Here is a 16,986-nt window from a genome sequence, read left to right as displayed (position 1 = left end):
ACTCCGCGTGCCTAAGAACAGCCCTTAGCCATGGTATACTTTGGTCGTATACCTCACCTCCTCAGGCCTTATTGCTTAAACATATCATAAAATAATATTTAGTTTGAAGAGAGTAAAGATTCCTATAGAGAACATGAAATAGCTGTAGGATCTTCTAAAACAACTGCTGCTACTCTGTCCCCTTAACCCATAAGTGATTATCCTTATAGTCACAGCAATAACTTATGTATTTATTTTATATGTATTATAACTCAACATTGTATTTTGTGGAATTATGTACTTTAGTTCAGTATTACACAACAATGCTTTTAGTACTTTAAATAATTTAAGGAAAATCCATTAAGTAGTATCTATTTATTTTCTGTATTGATTTATAATGTACACTGAACAAAAATATGAATAAAAATATATACGCAACATGCAACAATTTCAAAGATTTTTCTGAGTTACAGTTCAAGGAAATCAATCCACTGAAATGAATTGAAATGAGGCCCTAATCAATAGATTTCACATGACTGGGAATACAGATATGCATCTGTTGGTCACAGATACCTTTAAAAGTAGGGGCATGGATCAGAAAACCAGCCAGCATCGAATGTGACCACCATTTGCCTCATGCAGTGCAACACATCTCCTTCACATAGAGTTGATCAGGCTGTTGATTGTGGCCTGTGGAATGTTGTCCCACTCCTTTCCGATGGCTGTGCGAAGTTTCTGGATATTGGCGGAAACTGTAACATGCTGTTGTACACGTCAATCCAGAGCATCCAAAACATGCTGAATGGGTGACATGTCTGGTGAGTATGCATGCTACGGAAAAACGGGGGAATTGTCAGCCTCAATGAATTGAGTACAGGGAGGGACCTATCTGAATCTGTCCAATAGAAACAATAGTTGTAGTTGTAAAACAGAACATTTTGCAACTGTTTGTACAAATGATTGCACCCCTGGTATGTGTGTCTCCATGTACTGCTAGATTAGGAATTCAGTCATAACGTGGGGGAGGCCTCTTTATTCTTCTTCAAAAGATGAATAAGACTCACCTCAGCGCACCTTTTTCTACAAGGTAACGTAAGCACACATTTTCCTTTACATCTCATTCATCATAATGATGTCAACAAGGTTGTGCTTTAAACTATAAAGGCTGTAGCAATGCAGGAGCTTAGTATAGTTTGGAGGAACACTGTTACTGAACACTGAGGATTTCAGCTACAACATCACAATGACATTTCTTTGGTAAGTGTGGTTTTCAATTATTGTGTTACGCATCATATTTTTTATTATGATCAGACTTCTGTGTATTTTAAATGTGAACTTCTGGAAGAAACATTTGTGTATGTTAACTGACAAGGCTATAACTCGTAAACTTCCTCTATACCGCTGTTCCTTGACCTCGTCCAGCCATGGATTTCATCATCTCAAATAATCTCTAGTGAAATTCTTATTCCAGTTAACAAGGGTCAGATCAGAATTCCTGACCCCTTGGTCCAAGAATCATCTTGTTTAACTTAGAGTGCTTTGTGCTGATAGAGGAATTCAAGGCTATAGTTTCAGACTTGCTGCAGGAGGTGTGCAAATGGTTCAATTCTTAATGACTACATGTCTTTTATGATTGATCGTGGGTAATTATAGTCAGTCAAAATCAATGTTTTTGCTCTGCTTTGTATGTGTTACGGTAAATGTGTAAAAACACTAAATCTAAGGATTCCAATCTCATTTGTAAATCTACAGATTTGGTGGTAAATCTATACATTTACGGATTATACACTAACACATGCACTGTACCGTGTCTATGTGTTTTTATTCAGCTGACCTCTTAGCCAGGTCTAAATCATAAAATATGCCTTCTGACCTTAACAGGACTTCCTGGATAAATAAATCATGGTTAAAATAATAAATAAAAGTAAAAAAGACAAATGTGAATGAATAAAATATTAAATATCAAGAAAAAGAAGTTGTGGATCACTTGATTAAAACCATCACAAACAAGACTTACTGTACAAAAACAGACACAAACACTGCATTTACCATTAGTGATCTCTTTCCACAATATTCCAGTCTATATTACATTGGTCAATGTCATTGTGTTGATAATTATTTGTCTTTTACCTTTACATTAATCATGTGTGCCCATCTCTCTGTGACTATAGACTAAAAAGAAAACAGTTTCAAAGATGAACAGAAAAATTCTCATAGTCCATCTTCTGATTATTGGTAAGTTCATTCTCTAGTCTTTAAATTGTAGATCATTTCGAAAATGTAAAGGTATTCTAAAATCTATGCTTTTTAATTTGCAACAGCATCAGGGAATGCCCAAAGCCCAACAACTAATGCCCCCTCAACAACCACAGCTACTGCTGCAACCACAACCACAGCTGCCCCCACGACCACTGCAGATGGCATGACGACTACCACAATTCCGGTCGCAACAACCACAGCTGCTTCGAATACGACAGCAGCAACCACCACAATCACAGCAGCCGCCACCATAACCACTACTGCTCCTACTACAACCACAGCTGCTGTCATGACAACCACAGATGCTCCAACTACAACCACAAATGGAGTCACAACAACCACAGTTTCTCCCACAACAACCACAGCTGCTGCCACAACAACCACAGATGCTCCAACTACAACAACAAATGGAGTCACAACAACCATAGTTTCTCCCACAACAACCACAGATGCTGCCACCACAACCACAGGTGCCGCCACGGTCACCACAGCAGGCATCACAACTAGCACAGTTGCTCATTCAACAACCACAGCTGCTCCAACTACAACCTCAGCTACGTCCATGATGACCACCACAGCTCCTGCCATGACAACAACACTTGCAACTGCTGCAGCAGCCACCACAACCACAGTCGCTGCAACAACAACCACAGGTGCTCCAACTACAACCACAGCTACTGCTGCAACCACAACCACAGCTGCCCCCACGACCACTACAGATGGCATGATGACTACCACAATTCCGGTCACAACAACCACAGCTGCTTCGACTACAACAACAGCAGCAACCACCACAATCACAGCAGCCGCCAGCACAACCTCTGCTGCTCCATCTACAACCACAGCTGCTGCCATGACAACCACAGATGCTCCAATTACAACCACAAATATAGCCAGCACATCCACAGTTTCTCCCACAACAACCGGAGCTGATGCCACAACAACCACACATGCTCCAACTACAACAACAAATGGAGTCACAACAACCATAGTGTCTCCCACAACAACCACAGGTGCTGCCACCACAACAACAGGTGCAGCCACGGTCACCACAGCAGGCATCACAACTAACACAGTTGCTCATTCAACAACCACAGCTGCTCCAACTACAACCTCAACAATGTCCATGATGACCACCACAGCTCCTGCCATGACAACGACACCTGCAACTGCTGCAGCAGCCACCACAACCACAGTCGCTGCAAGAACAACCACAGGTGCTCCAACTACAACCACAGCTACTGCTGCAACCACAACCCCAGCTGCCCCCACGACCACTACAGATGGCATGATGACTACCACAATTCCGGTCACAACAACCACAGCTGCTTCGACTACAACAGCAGCAGCAACCACCACGATCACAGCAGCCGCTAGCACAACCACTGCTGATCCTACAACAACCACAGCTGCTGCCACAACAACCACAGATGCTCCAATTTCATCGACAAATGGAGTAACAATAACCATCGTTTCTCCCACAACAACCACAGGTGCTGCCACCACAACCACAGGTGCTGCCACCACAACCACAGGTGCCGCCACAGTCACCACAGCAGGCATCACAACTACCCCAGTTGCTCATTCAACAACCACAGCTGCTTCGACTACAACAACAGCAGCAACCACCACAATCACAGCAGCCGCCAGCACAACCTCTGCTGTTCCATCTACAACCACAGCTGCTGTCATGACAACCACAGATGATCGAATTACAACCACAAATATAGTCAGCACATCCACAGTTTCTCCCACAACAACCGGAGCTGATGCCACAACAACCACAGATGCTTCGACTACAACAACATCAGCAACAACCACAATCACAGCAGCCGCTAGCACAACCACTGCTGATCCTACTACAACCACAGCTGCTGCCATGACAACCACAGATACTCCAATTACAACGACAAATAGAGTCACAACATCCACAGTTTCTCCCACAACAACCACAGCTGCTCCAACTACAACAACAAATGGAGTCACAACAACCATAGTTTCTCCCACAACAACCACAGGTGCTGCCACCACAACGACAGGTGCCGCCACGGTCACCACAGCAGGCATCACAACTAGCGAAATTGCTCATTCAACAACCACAGCTGCTCCAACTACAACCTCAGCTACGTCCATAATGACCACCACAGCTCCTCCCATGACAACAACACCTGCAACTGCTGCAGCAGCCACCACAACCACAGTCGCTGCAACAACAACCACAGGTGCTCCAACTACAACCACAGCTACTGCTGCAACCACAACCACAGCTGCCCAAACGACCACTACAGATGGCATGATGACTACCACAATTCCGGTCACAACAACCACAGCTGCTTCGACTACAACAACAGCAGCAACCACCACAATCACAGCAGCCGCCACCACAACCGTTGCTGCTCCATCTACAACCACAGCTGCCCTCATGACAACCACAGATGCTCCAATTACAACCACAAATATAGCCAGCACATCCACAGTTTCTCCCACAACAACCGGAGCTGATGCCACAACAACCACACATGCTCCAACTACAACAACAAATGGAGTCATAACAACAATAGTGTCTCCCACAACAACCACAGGTGCTTCCACCACAACGACACCTGCCGCCACAGTCACCACAGCAGGCATCACAACTAACACAGTTGCTCATTCACAAACCACAGCTGCTCCAACTACAACCTCAACAATGTCCATGATGACCACCACAGCTCCTGCCATGACAACGACACCTGCAACTGCTGCAGCAGCCACCACAACCACAGTTGCTGCAAGAACAACCACAGGTGCTCCAACTACAACCACAGCTACTGCTGCAACCACAACCACAGCTGCCCCCACGACCACTACAGATGGCATGATGACTACCACAATTCCGGTCACAACAACCACAGCTGCTTCGACTACAACAACAGCAGCAGCAACCACCATGATCACAGCAGCCGCTAGCACAACCACTGCTGATCCTACAACAACCACAGCTGCTGCCACAACAACCACAGATGCTCCAATTTCATTGACAAATGGAGTAACAACAACCATCGTTTCTCCCACAACAACCACAGGTGCTGCCACCACAACCACAGGTGCCGCCACGGTCACCACAGCAGGCATCACAACTACCCCAGTTGCTCATTCAACAACCACAGCTGCTCCATCTACAACCTCAACAATGTCCATGATGACCACCACAGCTCCTGCCATGACAACAACACCTGCAACTGCTGCAGCAGCCACCACAACCACAGTCGCTGCAACAACAACCACACGTGCTCCAACTACAACCACAGCTACCGCTGCAACCACAACCACGGTTGCCCCCACGACCACTACAGATGGCATGATGACTACCACAATTCCGGTCACAACAACCACAGCTGCTTCGACTACAACAACAGCAGCAACCACCACAATCACAGCAGCCGCCAGCACAACCTCTAGTGTTCCATCTACAACCACAGCTGCTGTCATGACAACCACAGATGCTCCAATTACAACCACAAATATAGTGAGCACATCCACAGTTTCTCCCACAACAACCGGAGCTGATGCCACAACAACCACAGATGCTTCGACTACAACAACAGCAGCAACCACCACAATCACAGCAGCCGCTAGCACAACCACTGCTGATCCTACTACAACCACAGCTGCTGCCCTGACAACCACAGATACTCCAATTACGACAAATAGAGTCACAACATCCACAGTTTCTCCCACAACAACCACAGCTGCTCCAACTACAACAACAAATGGAGTCACAACAACCATAGTTTCTCCCACAACAACCACAGGTGCTGCCACCACAACAACAGGTGCCGCCACGGTCACCACAGCAGGCATCACAACTAGCACAGTTGCTCATTCAACAACCACAGCTGCTCCAACTACAACCTCAGCTACGTCCATAATGACCACCACAGCTCCTCCCATGACAACAACACCTGCAACTGCTGCAGCAGCCACCACAACCACAGCTGCTGCCATGACAACCACAGATACTCCAATTACAACGACAAATAGAGTCACAACATCCACAGTTTCTCCCACAACAACCACAGCTGCTGCCACAACAACCACAGATGCTCCAACTACAACAACAAATGGAGTCACAACAACCATAGTTTCTCCCACAACAACCACAGGTGCTGCCACCACAACCACAGCTGCTGCCATGACAACCACAGATGTTCCAACCACAAATGGAGTCACAACAGCCACAGTTTCTCGCACAACAACCACAGATGCTCCAACAACTACCACAAATGGAGTCACAACAATAACAGTTTCTCCCATAACAACCACAGGTGCTGCCACCACAAACACAGGTGCCGCAACGGTCACCACAGCAGGCATCACAACTACCACCGTTAATCATTCAACAACCACAGCTGCCCCCACGACCACTACAGATGGCATGATGACTACCACAATTCCGGTCACAACAACCACAGCTGCTTCGACTACAACAGCAGCAGCAACCACCACGATCACAGCAGCCGCTAGCACAACCACAGCTGATCCTACAACAACCACAGCTGCTGCCACAACAACCACAGATGCTCCAATTTCATCGACAAATGAAGTAACAACAACCATCGTTTCTCCCACAACAACCACAGGTGCTGCCACCACAACCACAGGTGCCGCCACGGTCACCACAAGAAACTACCCCAGTGTAACAACCACAGGTGCTCCATCTACAACCTCAACAATGTCCATGATGACCACCACAGCTCCGCATGACAACACCTGCAACTGCTGCAGCAGCCACCACAACTCGCTGCAAAAAAACACGTTCCAACTACAACCACAGCTACCGCTGCAACCACAACCAGGTTGCCCCCACTGGCACAATTCCGGTCCCAACAACCACAGCTGCTTCGACTACAACAACAGCAGCAACCACCACAATCACAGTAGCCGCCAGCACAACCTCTGCTGTTCCATCTACAACCACAGCTGCTGTCATGACAACCACAGATGATCGAATTACAACCACAAATATAGTGAGCACATCCACAGTTTCTCCCACAACAACCGGAGCTGATGCCACAACAACCACAGATGCTTCGACTACAACAACAGCAGCAACCACCACAATCACAGCAGCCGCTAGCACAACCACTGCTGATCCTACTACAACCACAGCTGCTGCCATGACAACCACAGATACTCCAATTACAACGACAAATAGAGTCACAACATCCACAGTTTCTCCCACAACAACCACAGCTGCTCCAACTACAACAACAAATGGAGTCACAACAACCATAGTTTCTCCCACAACAACCACAGGTGCTGCCACCACAACCACAGGTGCCGCCACGGTCACCACAGCAGGCATCACAACTAGCACAATTGCTCATTCAACAACCACAGCTGCTCCAACTACAACCTCAGCTACGTCCATAATGACCACCACAGCTCCTCCCATGACAACAACACCTGCAACTGCTGCAGCAGCCACCACAACACCACAGTTGCTGCAACAACAACCACAGGTGCTCCAATTACAACCACAGCTACTGCTGCAACAACAACCACAGCTGCCCCAACGACCACTACAGATGGCATGATGACTACCACAGTTCCGGTCACAACAACCACAGCTGCTCCGACTACAACAACAGCAGCAACCACCACAATCACAGCAGCCGCCAGCACAACCGTTGCTGCTCCATCTACAACCACAGCTGCGCCATGACAACCACAGATGCTCCAATTACAACCACAAATATAGTCAGCACATCCACAGTTTCTCCCACAACAACCGCAGCTGATGCCACAACAACCACACATGCTCCAACTACAACAACAAATGGAGTCACAACAACAATAGTGTCTCCAACAACAACCACAGGTGCTTCCACCACAACGACACCTGCCGCCACGGTCACCACAGCAGGCATCACAACTAACACAGTTGCTCATTCACAAACCACAGCTGCTCCAACTACAACCTCAACAATGTCCATGATGACCACCACAGCTCCTGCCATGACAACGACACCTGCAACTGCTGCAGCAGCCACCACAACCACAGTTGCTGCAAGAACAACCACAGGTGCTCCAACTACAACCACAGCTACTGCTGCAACCACAACCACAGCTGCCCCCACGACCACTACAGATGGCATGATGACTACCACAATTCCGGTCACAACAACCACAGCTGCTTCGACTAACAACAGCAGCAGCAACCACCACGATCACAGCAGCTGCTAGCACAACCACTGCTGATCCTACAACAACCACAGCTGCTGCCACAACAACCACAGATGCTCCAATTTCATTGACAAATGGAGTAACAACAACCATCGTTTCTCCCACAACAACCACAGGTGCTGCCACCACAACCACAGGTGCCGCCACGGTCACCACAGCAGGCATCACAACTACCCCAGTTGCTCATTCAACAACCACAGCTGCTCCATCTACAACCTTAACTACGTCCATGATGACCACCACAGCTCCTGCCATGACAACGACACCTGCAACTGCTGCAGCAGCCACCACAACCACAGTTGCTGCAACAACAACCACAGGTGCTCCAACTACAACCACAGCTACTGCTGCAACCACAACCACAGCTGCTTCGACTATGACAACAGCAGCAACCAACACAATCACAGCAGCTGCCACCACAACCACTACTGCTCCTACTACAACCACAGCTGCTGCCATGACAACCACAGATGCTCCAACCATAAATGGAGTCACAACAGCCACAGTTTCTCCCACAAAAACCACTGATGCTCCAACTACAACCACAAATGGAGTCACATCAACCACAGTGTCTCCCACAACAACCACAGGTGCTGCCACCACAACCACAGGTGCCGCAACGGTCACCACAGCAGGCATCACAACTACCACAGTTGCTCATTCAACAACCACAGCTGCTTCCACTACAACCACAGCAGCTGCCCCACAACAGCAGCTGCTCCAACTACAACCACAAATGCGCCCCACCACAACCATAGCTGGCAACATGACTACCACAGTTGCTCCCACAACAGACACAGCTGCTTCTACAACAGCCAGAGCTACTACAGCAACAGCTGCAACCACCACCACTGCTGCTGGCACGAATACCACAACTGCTTCAACTACAGCCACAGCTTCTGCGACGACAACCACAGCTGCTGCCACAAACACCACTGTACCAACGACAACCAAAATTGTTCCCACAACCACCACAGCCACCGCTACCACAACTAAGTCAACAGCAGCGAATGAGGGGTCAATGGGATTAGGGTTCAGAATGTTCCGTACATTCCAAAGTGACTACACTGATTCTTCCACAACAGCATATCAGGAACTGGCAGAAAATGTTACCACAGAGGTAATCAGCTCATTTTTTAACAACATTGTGTCACTAACATTGTGTCACTGACTTCACTGTTGAAATTATTGATACTAATTTGTTTCTTTTTTTACAGGTGAATCATGGTTACAAAAGAATTTACCCTTTATCATACGTAATGTGTAGGATTATTCAGTTCACGTAAGTAACAATATTTGTTTTCTGTAAGTCTATGAACGTCTCCATTCAAATAGAATTATCTCAAAATAACAGCGATGGTGATTTAAGTTTGAATAATATATTAAGAAAACAAATACAAGTAATTATTATACATTGTCTTGCTTTCTTAATACTTTCTTAGAAACAAAATTTTAAGATCTGACCTCAAAATGAAAACTAAATCTTTATATATTTCTTTGTTTACAGGAGTGGGTCAATTATTGTCAACATGACCCTTATTTTCAAGAACCAGACAGTGGTTCCCAATGTAACGAGTGTGGAGCAGGGATTGACTGACTCTCTGTCTCACGGGAACACCTTCCTCAACATTGATACAACCTCCATTACTGCAAGTAAGTTAAGCCATCACTGCTGACCTTGTCATTGTAGTCACTCTCAACATTGACTCATGGCACTCTATATTGGGTACATTTTTACAAGATAACTTCTGTGGTTACAGGAACTACAACTTCCGCAGCCACCACAGTTGCCGCAACTACCACAACAACAACCACAGCCACCCCCACAACAACATCAACAACAGCTGGTCCTACAACAAACACAGCTGCTTCAACAACATCTGATGTTGAATCAACAAAAAACAATCTGACAACCACAGATGCTCCGATTACAACCACAAATATAGTCAGCACATCCACAGCTGCTCCCACAACAACCACAGCTGCTGCCACAACAACCACAGATGCTCCAATTACAACAACAAATGGAGTCACAACAACCATAGTGTCTCCCACAACAACCACAGGTGCTGCCACCACAACCACAGGTGCCGCCACGGTCACCACAGCAGGCATCACAGGTAACACAGTTGCTCATTCAACAACCACAGCTGCTCCAACTACAACCTCAACAATGTCCATGATGACCACCACAGCTCCTGCCATGACAACGACACCTGCAACTGCTGCAGCAGCCACCACAACCACAGTCGCTGCAACAACAACCACACGTTCTCCAACTACAACCACAGCTACCGCTGCAACCACAACCACAGCTGCCCCCACGACCACTACAGATGGCATGATGACTACCACAATTCCGGTCACAACAACCACAGCTGCTTCGACTACAACAACAGCAGCAACCACCACAATCACAGTAGCCGCTAGCACAACCACTGCTGATCCATCTACAACAACAGCTGCTGCCATGACAACCACAGATGCTCCAATTACAACGACAAATAGAGTCACATCATCCACAGTTTCTCCCACAACAACCACAACTGATGCCACAACAACCACAGATGCTTCAACTACAACAACAAAGGAGCCACAACAACCATAGTTTCTCCCACAACAACCACAGGTGCCGCCACCACAACCACAGCTGCTGCCATGACAACCACAGATGCTCCAACCACAAATGGAGTCACAACAGCCACAGTTTCTCCCACAACAACCACAGATGTTCCAACTACAACCACAAATGGAGTCACAACAACCACAGTTTCTCCCATAACAACCACAGGTGCTGCCACCACAAACACATTTACCGCAACGGTCACCACAGCAGGCATCACAACTACCACAGTTGCTCATTCAACAACCACAGCTTCTCCAACGACAACCTCAAATACGTCCATGATGACCACCACAGCTCCTGCCATGACAACGACACCTGCAACTGCAGCAGCAGCCACCACAACCACAGCTGCTGCCACAACAACCACAGATGCTCCAACTACAACAACAAATGGAGTCACAACAACCATAGTTTCTCCCACAACAACCACAGGTGCTGACACAACAACCACAGATGCTCCAACTACAACAACAAATGGAGTCACAACAACCATAGTTTCTCCCACAACAACCACAGGTGCTGCCACCACAACCACAGGTGCCGCCACGGTCACCACAGCAGGCATCACAACTAGCACAATTGCTCATTCAACAACCACAGCTGCTCCAACTACAACCTCAGCTACGTCCATAATGACCACCACAGCTCCTCCCATGACAACAACACCTGCAACTGCTGCAGCAGCCACCACAACCACAGTCGCTGCAACAACAACCACAGGTGCTCCAACTACAACCACAGCTACTGCTGCAACCACAACCACAGCTGCCCCCATGACCACTACAGATGGCATGATGACTACCACAATTCCGGTCACAACAACCACAGCTGCTTCGACTACAACAACAGCAGCAACCACCACAATCACAGCAGCCGCCAGCACAACCTTTGCTGCTCCATCTACAACCACAGCTGCTGCCATGACAACCACAGATGCTCCAATTACAACCACAAATATAGCCAGCACATCCACAGTTTCTCCCACAACAACCGGAGCTGATGCCACAACAACCACACATGCTCCAACTACAACAACAAATGGAGTCACAACAACAATAGTGTCTCCAACAACAACCACAGGTGCTTCCACCACAACGACACCTGCCGCCACGGTCACCACAGCAGGCATCACAACTAACACAGTTGCTCATTCAACAACCACAGCTGCTCCAACTACAACCTCAACAATGTCCATGATGACCACCACAGCTCCTGCCATGACAACGACACCTGCAACTGCTGCAGCAGCCACCACAACCACAGTCGCTGCAAGAACAACCACAGGTGCTCCAACTACAACCACAGCTACTGCTGCAACCACAACCACAGCTGCCCCCACGACCACTACAGATGGCATGATGACTACCACAATTCCGGTCACAACAACCACAGCTGCTTCGACTACAACAGCAGCAGCAACCACCACGATCACAGCAGCTGCTAGCACAACCACTGCTGATCCTACAACAACCACAGCTGCTGCCACAACAACCACAGATGCTCCAATTTCCTCGACAAATGGAGTAACAACAACCATCGTTTCTCCCACAACAACCACAGGTGCTGCCACCACAACCACAGGTGCCGCCACGGTCACCACAGCAGGCATCACAACTACCCCAGTTGCTCATTCAACAACCACAGCTGCTCCATCTACAACCTTAACTACGTCCATGATGACCACCACCGCTCCTGCCATGACAACGACACCTGCAACTGCTGCAGCAGCCACCACAACCACAGTTGCTGCAACAACCACAGGTGCTCCAACTACAACCACAGCTACTGCTGCAACCACAACCACAGCTGCTTCGACTACGACAACAGCAGCAACCAACACAATCACAGCAGCTGCCACCACAACCACTACTGCTCCTACTACAACCACAGCTGCTGCCATGACAACCACAGATGCTCCAACCATAAATGGAGTCACAACAGCCACAGTTTCTCCCACAAAAACCACAGGTGCTGCCACCACAACCACAGGTGCCGCAACGGTCACCACAGCAGGCATCACAACTACCACAGTTGCTCATTCAACAACCACAGCTGCTTCCACTACAACCACAGCAGCTGCCCCTACAACAGCAGCTGCTCCAACTACAACCACAAATGCCCCCACCACATCCATAGCTGGCAACATGACTACCACAGTTGCTCCCACAACAGACACAGCTGCTTCTACAACAGCCAGAGCTACTACAGCAACAGCTGCAACCACCACCACTGCTGCTGGCACGAATACCACAACGGCTTCAACTACAGCCACAGCTTCTGCGACGACAACCACAGCTGCTGCCACAAACACCACTGTACCAACGACAACCAAAATTGTTCCCACAACCACCACAGCCACCGCTACCACAACTAAGTCAACAGCAGCGAATGAGGGGTCAATGGGATTAGGGTTCAGAATGTTCCGTACATTCCAAAGTGACTACACTGATTCTTCCACAACAGCATATCAGGAACTGGCAGAAAATGTTACCACAGAGGTAATCAGCTCATTTTTTAACAACATTGTGTCACTAACATTGTGTCACTGACTTCACTGTTGAAATTATTGATACTAATTTGTTTCTTTTTTACAGGTGAATCATGGTTACAAAAGAATTTACCCTTTATCATACGTAATGTGTAGGATTATTCAGTTCACGTAAGTAACAATACTTGTTTTCTGTAAGTCTATGAACGTCTCCATTCAAATAGAATTATCTCAAAATAACAGCGATGGTGATTTAAGTTTGAATAATATATTAAGAAAACAAATACAAGTAATTATTATACATTGTCTTGCTTTCTTAATACTTTCTTAGAAACAACAGTTTAAGATCTGACCTCAAAATGAAAACTAAATCTTTATATATTTCTTTGTTTACAGGAGTGGGTCAATTATTGTCAACATGACCCTTATTTTCAAGAACCAGACAGTGGTTCCCAATGTAACGAGTGTGGAGCAGGGATTGACTGACTCTCTGTCTCACGGGAACACCTTCCTCAACATTGATACAACCTCCATTACTGCAAGTAAGTTAAGCCATCACTGCTGACCTTGTCATTGTAGTCACTCTCAACATTGACTCATGGCACTCTATATTGGGTACATTTTTACAAGATAACTTCTGTGGTTACAGGAACTACAACTTCCGCAGCCACCACAGTTGCCGCAACTACCACAACCACGACAACAACCACAGCCACCCCCACAACAACATCAACAACAGCTGGTCCTACAACAAACACAGCTGCTTCAACAACATCTGATGTTGAATCAACAAAAAACAATCTGACAACCACAGATGCTCCGATTACAACCACAAATATAGTCAGCACATCCACAGTTTCTCCCACAACAACCACAGCTGCTGCCACAACAACCACAGATGCTCCAACTACAACAACAAATGGAGTCACAACAACCATAGTGTCTCCCACAACAACCACAGGTGCTGCCACCACAACCACAGGTGCCACCACGGTCACCACAGCAGGCATCACAGGTAACACAGTTGCTCATTCAACAACCACAGCTGCTCCAACTACAACCTCAACAATGTCCATGATGACCACCACAGCTCCTGCCATGACAACGACACCTGCAACTGCTGCAGCAGCCACCACAACCACAGTCGCTGCAACAACAACCACAGGTTCTCCAACTACAACCACAGCTACTGCTGCAACCACAACCACAGCTGCCCCAACGACCACTACAGATGGCATGATGACTACCACAATTCCGGTCACAACAACCACAGCTGCATCGACTACAACAACAGCAGCAACCACGACAATCACAGCAGCCGCTAGCACAACCACTGCTGATCCTTCTACAACAACAGCTGCTGCCATGACAACCACAGATGCTCCAATTACAACGACAAATAGAGTCACATTATCCACAGTTTCTCCCACAACAACCACAACTGCTGCCACAACAACCACAGATGCTCCAACTACAACAACAAATGGAGTCACAACAACCATAGTTTCTCCCACAACAACCACAGGTGCTGCCACCACAACCACAGCTGCTGCCATGACAACCACAGATGCTCCAACCACAAATGGAGTCACAACAGCCACAGTTTCTCCCACAACAACCACAGATGTTCCAACTACAACCACAAATGGAGTCACAACAACCACAGTTTCTCCCATAACAACCACAGGTGCTGCCACCACAAACACATTTACCGCAACGGTCACCACAGCAGGCATCACAACTACCACAGTTGCTCATTCAACAACCACAGCTTCTCCAACGACAACCTCAACTACGTCCATGATGACCACCACAGCTCCTGCCATGACAACGACACCTGCAACTGCAGCAGCAGCCACCACAACCACAGCTGCTGCCACAACAACCACAGATGCTACAACTACAACAACAAATGGAGTCACAACAACCATAGTTTCTCCCACAACAACCACAGGTGCTGCCACCACAACCACAGGTGCCACCACGGTCACCACAGCAGGTATCACAAGTAACACAGTTGCTCATTCAACAACCACAGCTGCTCCAACTACAACCTCAACAATGTCCATGATGACCACCACAGCTCCTGCCATGACAACGACACCTGCAACTGCTGCAGCAGCCACCAAAACCACAGTCGCTGCAACAACAACCACAGGTTATCCAACTACAACCACAGCAACTGCTGCAACCACAACCCCAGCTGCCCCCACGACCACTACAGATGGCATGATGACTACCACAATTCCGGTCACAACAACCACAGCTGCTTCGACTACAACAACAGCAGCAACCACCACAATCACAGCAGCCGCCAGCACAACCTCTGCTGCCCCATCTACAACCACAGCTGCTGCCATGACAACCACAGATGCTCCAATTACAACCACAAATATAGTCAGCACATCCACAGTTTCTCCCACAACAACCGGAGCTGATGCCACAACAACCAATGATTCTCCAACTACAACAACAAATGGAGTCACAACAACCATAGTGTCTCCCACAACAACCACAGATGCTGCCACCACAACAACAGGTGCCGCCACGGTCACCACAGCAGGCATCACAACTAACACAGTGTCTCATTCAACAACCACAGCTGCTCCAACTACAACCTCAACAATGTCCATGATGACCACCACAGCTCCTGCCATGACAACGACACCTGCAACTGCTGCAGCAGCCACCACAACAACAGTCGCTGCAAGAACAACCACAGGTGCTCCAACTACAACCACAGCTACTGCTGCAACCACAACCACAGCTGCTCCCACGACCACTACAGATGGCATGATGACTACCACAATTCCGGTCACAACAACCACAGCTGCTTCGACTACAACAGCAGCAGCAAACACCACGATCACAGCAGCCGCTAGCACAACCACTGCTGATCCTACAACAACCACAGCTGCTGCCACAACAACCACAGATGCTCCAATTTCATCGACAAATGGAGTAAAAACAACCATCATTTCGCCCACAACAACCACAGGTGCTGCCAACACAACCACAGGTGCCGCCACGGTCACCACAGCAGGCATCACAACTACCCCAGTTGCTCATTCAACAACCACAGCTGCTCCATCTACAACCTTAACTACGTCCATGATGACCACCACCGCTCCTGCCATGACAACGACACCTGCAACTGCTGCAGCAGCCACCACAACCACAGTTGCTGCAACAACCACAGGTGCTCCAACTACAACCACAGCTACTGCTGCAACCACAACCACAGCTGCTTCGACTACGACAACAGCAGCAACCACCACAATCACAGAAGCTGCCACCACAACCACTACTGCTCCTACTACAACCACAGCTGCTGGCATGACAACCACAGATGCTCCAACCACAAATGGAGTCACAACAGCCACAGTTTCTCCCACAAAAACCACCG

At 47.9% G+C, this 16,986-nt stretch overlaps 1 protein-coding gene across 1 annotated transcript; it reads left to right on the top strand.

Annotated features, from left to right (window-relative positions):
- The first annotated feature begins 966 nt into the window (after positions 1-966).
- Positions 967-13,466, top strand: LOC106602672 (mucin-2). The gene is made up of 14 exons (XM_045717623.1): positions 967-1,236; positions 2,151-2,214; positions 2,301-7,167; positions 8,186-8,374; positions 8,583-8,854; positions 9,057-9,586; positions 9,684-9,748; positions 9,974-10,119; positions 10,227-10,828; positions 11,034-11,257; positions 11,693-11,971; positions 12,257-12,445; positions 12,653-12,853; positions 13,082-13,466. Exons 2-14 carry the CDS (start codon positions 2,175-2,177, stop codon positions 13,464-13,466), a joined length of 7,989 nt encoding a protein of 2,662 aa, XP_045573579.1. The 5' UTR covers positions 967-1,236; positions 2,151-2,174.
- The last annotated feature ends 3,520 nt before the right edge of the window (positions 13,467-16,986 follow it).

The sequence above is a fragment of the Salmo salar genome, chromosome ssa04 (genome assembly GCF_905237065.1).
Source record: "Salmo salar chromosome ssa04, Ssal_v3.1, whole genome shotgun sequence".
Lineage (NCBI taxonomy): Eukaryota > Metazoa > Chordata > Actinopteri > Salmoniformes > Salmonidae > Salmo > Salmo salar.
Note: the sequence above shows the minus strand (reverse complement) of the source record. Positions and strands in the feature narration are given on the sequence as shown.